Below are 6,731 nucleotides of genomic sequence, written 5' to 3'. Positions count from 1 at the left end.
AAAGAGTAATTTCAAATCTTCTTCCGGAGTGCAGGTCCAACTTTCCCTTTTGGTGTCAGTCACAGCAGCAGGGTCTGTGTCCTCCTTAGGCGGTGCTCGTTTTACCCGTGTGTGGTGTATCCAGGATTTGATTCCTACCAGCTTCAGCGAAGAATGTGTTGTTAGCAAAACATCATAGGGACCAGTCCATTGTTCAGCCAGCTGCTGTTCGGGACCTTGCGTCTTTCAGTTCTTCAGTAAGACTCTGTCCCCAGGTCTGAATGGGTGCAAGGGTTCTCATTTCTACTTCCCTTCTTACGATCTGGACACTCATTCTTCCAATGGCCCTTCTTTCTGCAATAGGCACACTGGTCCTTGCCCAATGGCTCTTTCCTCCTCTCTTTAAGGTCCTGTTTCTTCCTTTGGCCTCTCCAGCCTGTTTTAAAGAACATCAGGTCCTGTCTTCTCTTTTCTACTCCCCTTGCATGGTAAACTTTAAATGCGATGTCCACTAACTGAGAGGGGCTCATTCCTAATACCCCATCTATACGCTGGAGTTTCCGTCTAATATCTGGGGCACTCTGCCCAATAAATGTCATGTTCACCATTCTTAAGTTCTCTTGTGCCTGTGGATCAACATCAGTGTACTTTCTATAGGCTTGATAGATCCTCTCTAAGAACTCAGAAGGATCCTCATCTGGTTTTTGCTGAATAGTCTGTACCATAGTCAGGCTTTTTGGCTTGGGTACCCCTTTTCTAAGTCCTTCCAATATACACTTCCTGTAGTGTTTCAAAGGAACTAGGCCTCCACCATTTGGGTCCCAGTTAGGCTCTGTCCAAGGAATTGCCACAGTTGGGTCGGGGGTCCCATGGGGATCCTCTCCATGGAGACTCTGAGCCTCTTCATTAGCCTTACTTGTAACCAGTCGCCTCTCATCCCCAGTTAGAAGAATATTTAGGAGAGTCTGTACATCTGCCCAGTTCGGGTTATGAGTGGCAAAAGTGGAGGCAACAAGCTCTGCCATTTTCTGAGGATCTTCCCTATATGAGGGGTTAGAATTCTTCCAATTTAGCAAATCTGAAGTGGAAAACGGAGTATGGGCCCAATAGTAGCCAGAGGGCTGGCCTTGCTGATTTATTCCACCTATTGGGTACTGCCGTAGAGGGAATTGGCTTGCTCCGAATTGGGAGGCCCCCTGACTACACTGAGTTCCTTGGCGGGTTCTGGCGGGGGAGACCCTCTCCTTCTCCTGTAAGGATGGAGTCATTGACTTTGTAGTCACTTCAGAGGCTGGCTCCAAAAAGGGTGGCGCGAGAGAAGTCCCTTGAGTTTGAAAAAGGGCAGGCACCGCGGAAGCCACTTCCGTCTCTGGAAGTGGCATGGTGGAAGCAACCTCGACCTGCAGAGGGTGCTGTGCCATCGCCACTGGCATTGCAGGAGCTGCGGCCGCCTGCAGAGGGCGCTGCGCCACAGGAACCGCCACCTCGGAAGCCTGGGCCTCCTGCAGAGGAGGTGGAGCCACTGCTGCGGAAGCTATGACCTCCTGAACCGCCCCCACCTGTGCCTGGCTTGGCGCCAAATTAGGGCCTTTGTCTCCCGGATTTAGAGAATTAAAGAGGGCTACTTCCTCATTCTCCCTTTCTTCCGGCGTTTGACTCTCAGGAAAAGGCTTTGAGACCTCTTTTTTCCTCTGCACCATTATTTGGGCCTCCATTTCTGCTAAGGTCTTATTATGCAACTCTACAAATGCATTTAGATAATAAACATCTTCCCAATTTCCCGATTGCAGACAGTACCCCTTTAATTGATTAATCACATGGTAATTCAGAGAACCATTCACAGGCCACCTTTTCTTACCACCCAGAACATACTCAGGCCAAACAGTGTTACAATAATAAATTAATATTTTTCTAGTCATAGGATAACAACAGTATTTATCCCAATTTTCCAAAATTCTTCCCAGCGGGCTGCCATCAGAGACTTGCCCAGAACTGCTCTTATTAACCCAGACATACATACTAATGGCTATAACCAAAACAATCCCAAGGACTAGAAAACATATATACCACTCCGGCATCCATAATTCTATTACTTCCAGGAATTCTCCTAACCGGACAAACAAATCTAGTATCCACGATGCCATTATTTTAGAAATACTTCAGAAATACGTTTTAGCAAACAATCTTACTTCTCTAATCCCTTCTCAGTTCTATTTTCTTTTCACCACACTGGCGTGCTTAGGCGGTCGGCGCCCTCAGAAGGTGTCTCCCAAGGGGGTCGACCTGCCACGGGCAATTATTAACGTCCCATCTGGGGTGCCAAATTGTTACAGAACCCCTGGGCTGCTCCAGTTGAAAACAAACCCACGGGCTCTTTAGTTAGGGGCCCGATTGCCCGCCGCCAAAATTATAACTCTCAATACCAGAGTTTGGTGAAAAGAAAAAGAATTCTTTATTTAACAGTTATATAGATTTAGTTATTTGCGGATTTCTGTTGTTAAGTCTTATGCTCTTTAAAATACCCACAAACACATATCCTTGCCTCCCCCCCTTCCAAACCAGGCTAGTTTTCGGAAAGTCAGAGAAACTGTTTCCCTACTTTCCAAACACAGTTCAGCTTTACCAGCAGCTGCCAATCATTCAATCCTGATTGGGGAGGTCCTTTCTGTGCTGTGGTGCCCTCCAGCTCTCAATGCAGGACCGCCTGGATTCTCAGCCTCCTTGCAAACTGCCTTCTTCCTGCAAACCGCGCAGATCTCCTCTCCTCCTCAAAACCGCATGGCGAGAGCCTCTTAAAGCAGCCCGGAGACCTCTTCTCCAAGCCACATGGAGAAGGCCCCTTCACCAAGCCACGTGGAGGGAGCACACGGGAGAGCGAGAGAGCGAGAGCCCGAGAGCGCGAGCGCGAGTGAGAGCCCGAGTCAGAGCGCCAGAGTGAGAGCCAGAGTGCCAGTGAGAGCCAGAGCCCGAACGAGAGCTTGAGAGAGTCCCAGAGTGAGAGCACAAGCGAGAGTCAGAGCGCCAGAGCCAGAGCCAGAGTGCCAGTGAGAGCCCGAGCCGGAACGAGAGCTTGAGAGACTCTCAGAGAGTCTGAGTCAGTCTGAGAGAGTCCGAGTCCGAGCGCCAGAGCGAGAGTCTCAGAGTGAGAGCACGAGCCAGAGCCAGAGAGAGTCCGAGCGCCAGAGAGAGTCTCAGCTAAAATGTCTGCAGCTGCTTATATATCCCTGACTGCGTCATCTGACGCAGTGGGCGTTGCAAACAGTTCTGACCATTCACAGACCCTTACGTAGGCTCTGTGTGCTTTCCATACCGTCCCCTGGTTCAAGACTCCTCCCATCTGCCTGAGGCTTTGGATGCATTAAAGCCATTTGCATAAGAAAGACAGTAGCCACCAGCCTCAGGCATGTGGAAGCATTTGAAAAGCTGCTTACTTCTCCCCATCCCCCAGCAGCAAACTCTGGGGATTTTTGGACTCCCCTGTTTCTGTAACAATTGAGGCCCAGAGGTGAAGCCCACATACTTCTAGGTCTGTTTAACTTTATTAAGTAAGATTACTTGATTAAGTGTCTGGCAGGTAATGGAAACCTAACGAAGTTTGTCCTTACTTAAAGACTGATTTTCTTTTGAGTGCTCAATGAATTAATCTCTTTTTTAAAATAACTTGTTCATTCATTTGCTTATTTATTTTATTTTTAGAGAGGGGGGAAAGGAGAAAGAGAGGGAGAGAAACATCACTGTGTGGTTGCCTCTCACTCGCGCCCCCAACTGGGGACCTGACGTGCAACCTAGTCATGTGCCCTGACTGGGAATTGAACCAGAGACACTTGGCTTGCAGGCCGACGCTCAATCCACTGAGCCACAGCAGCCAGGGTCAATGAATTAATCTTTAGTTACATATAACACTCATTTATATGACAAACATTTAGTTAGCAGTTATTATCATAGGATTTTTTTCTAAGTATTTCATAAATATTAACTTGTTTTGTTTTCAAAAGAAACCAATGAGTCAGGTCCTATTGTAACTGCATGCAGGTTCTGCTGTCTGCCACAATGAAAGCCAAACTTGTGAGACAGGTGCTGGTGAAAAAGAAAGAGTTTTATTCAAGTGCCACGCACCTGAAAAGATGGGGGAACCCTTGTCCCAAAGCCCATCTCAACAGCTCAGGACAGGCAGAGGCTTTTATAAGAAGGGAGAGGGAAAACAGAGCAAAGTGATCAAGGGGAGGGGGTTGAAAAGTGTGCGGACAAGCACAGACCATTCCGACAAGGACCTCAAAACTGGTCAAACAATGGTCTGGTTGTGTCATCCTGGTTTTATGGTTGAAGGTCAGCAAATCTCCCAGAGCAGGGATGACTGAAGGTCAGAGTATGTACCTTCTGGAGTTAGTTCCTCGGATTCTTATACAAACATGCTGCTTAGATACAGGCTACATATTACTGCATAAGCATTTATAGAAACAATGTCAAAAATGGTGGGTGAGTTACAATTCCCCACTGTGACACTATTACTTTCTAAAATTGGAGAGAGAGCATCACAGAGTTCAGGCCAATTGTCCAAGGTTACACAGCTAATAAAGGAAGAATATGAAATTCAAACGCAGGCAGTCTTGATTCCAGAGTCCTGAGTTCTAGCAAAAACCTGCTGCTGCCTTTGCTTGAGATGCACATGTGTGTGTTTGTGAGTGTCTTTGTGTTGGAAAATAATTTCAGTGGTCTCTAAAGTCTGAATGAGAGTCTGAATCATACTGAATTTCCAGGATTGGCCCAGCTCTTTGTAGAAAATATCAAGGTCTGTCAAAATAACAGTCACATTTTCAGTTCATTGGGAAAGAAATACAAGAAATATCAGCAAAAGAAAGCTTGATTTCTTTCCCTTTTTGTATTTAATGAAGCACTTATTATTATTATTTTCTTAGCTTTAATATTTTTAAGATTTCACATCCTCTATTCAAGGCTTTCTTGGAGGCATCTTTCACATCTTTGTTTCTTAGACTATAGATGAGGGGGTTCAACATGGGGATCACCACTGTGTAAAATACAGATGCCATTTTGTCTGTGTCCAGGGAGTGGTTTGATTTGGGTTGCAGGTACATAAAGATCAAGGTGCCATAGAAAATAGTAACGGCCACCATATGGGAGCCACAGGTAGAAATGGCCTTGCGTCGCCCCTGAGTAGAGCGGATCCTTAGGATGGAGGCAATGATGAATATATAGGAAGTGAGGACAATGGAAGAGGAACAGATCATATCAAAACCAGCAAAGGCAAAGATCAAAATCTCCTTCACGTGTGTGTCTGAGCAGGACAGAGCCAAGAGGGGGATGTCATCACAGTAGAAATGATTGATGACATTGGGGCCACAGTAAGTTAAACAGAAGGTGACAGAGGTATGGAAAAGAGCAACCAGAAAGCTATATAGGTATGGAACTGCCACCAGTTGAACACAGACCCTTTTTGACATCACAGTTGAATAATGCAGGGGGCTACAGATGGCCACGTAGCGATCATAAGCCATGGAAGCTAAAAGGAAACACTCAGTGATCATGAAGGTGAGAAAGCAACCCAGTTGTATCGCACAAGCATGGAAAGAAATAGTGTTATATTCCACAACAAAATTCACCATCATCTTCGGCGTGATAGCAGAGGAGTAACAGAGGTCAACAAAGGCCAGATGACTGAGGAAATAATACATAGGTGTGTGGAGTCGAGCATCAGTTTGGATTAAGGTTATCAATCCGAGATTACCAAGCACTGTGACCAGATAGATGACTAAAAACACCACAAAGCATGGGGCCTGAAGCTCTGGCCGGTCTGTAATTCCCTTGAGAATAAATTCAGTGACATAAGTGATATTAACTTCCGTCATTTGCTCTGGCGGATTTTGTTGCAAGTTAAAGAATAAAAATGACACTTGTCATGGCCCCTGCCAGTGTTGGGGCAAGGGAATCGCTGCTGTCTTCTCTCCTTGAATCACTCCTCTTCCAGTCAAAAAGCACACCTTAAGTCTCTAAAGACAGACAATACTTGCCCCAGGGAAAGGAGTCTTTTACTTTCAAAATGCCTTCTTAACAGTTTTGGGTTTTCTTTCCTTTTTTGTAAGTTTAGAAACTAAAGGAGGATGTTAGTTAAAAGTTAAATATTATCTGAAAAATAATCTCAATGCAACTAACACTAATCTTTCAGTGTTTTTGTTGAAACTATGCATATATAAATATAGCAGCACAAAAATCTGTAATTCATAAATGAAATTACAGTATATTATTTCCTTGTGTTTCAATTTTGTGCATGTTCCCACAGCTTTAAAAGATATCAAAATAATCTACTATGAATTACCCATTTTTCTATACCTCATTCCCAGTTATATAGATTAAGTACTTTATGCTCTATAAACTAAAACAATTCATTAGAAATACATGAAAACATACAATTTTATTTAGCTAGGAATTAGAGACTGAAGATATTTGTTCTATTCAAAATCCACCACATTTTGAAAAATGTTGCCCAATGAGTTAACCTAGTAGTTTATCAGATTGTTGAATATTGTAAATGACACATAGATAAATATTTTCTCCCGTAAATGTGCCGATCTATTTCAAGGGTTTAAAATATTCAAAGCACTTACTCTAGTAGGCTTCACTTTTTAGTAACATATCCTAAGGATATCCAGTTGTGAGCATAATTTTATGGAAAGATAAATATGTAGGTGAAGTTCTTGATGTGCATCTCAAAGTAATTCTAATTGTTTATTTTTCTG

The 6,731-nt window shown here is 44.3% G+C and overlaps 1 protein-coding gene across 1 annotated transcript; it reads right to left on the bottom strand.

The window, feature by feature from the left end:
• Window positions 1-4,883: 4,883 nt before the first annotated feature.
• OR8U3 (olfactory receptor family 8 subfamily U member 3) lies at window positions 4,884-5,843 on the bottom strand. The gene has a single exon (XM_090267538.1). It carries the CDS (start codon window positions 5,841-5,843, stop codon window positions 4,884-4,886), a length of 960 nt encoding a protein of 319 aa, XP_090123664.1.
• Window positions 5,844-6,731: the final 888 nt, after the last annotated feature.

Source organism: Furipterus horrens, unplaced genomic scaffold, assembly GCF_987537825.1.
Source record: "Furipterus horrens unplaced genomic scaffold, mFurHor1.1.pri manual_scaffold_2, whole genome shotgun sequence".
Lineage (NCBI taxonomy): Eukaryota > Metazoa > Chordata > Mammalia > Chiroptera > Furipteridae > Furipterus > Furipterus horrens.
The sequence above is the reverse complement of the archived record's forward strand: the minus strand, read 5'-3'. Positions and strand labels throughout refer to the sequence as shown.

What these genes read in the sequence shown, in the direction of transcription:
- OR8U3 (XM_090267538.1), bottom strand. Translation starts at nt 5,843, where the DNA reads ATGACGGAAGTTAATATCACTTATGTCACTGAATTTATTCTCAAGGGA.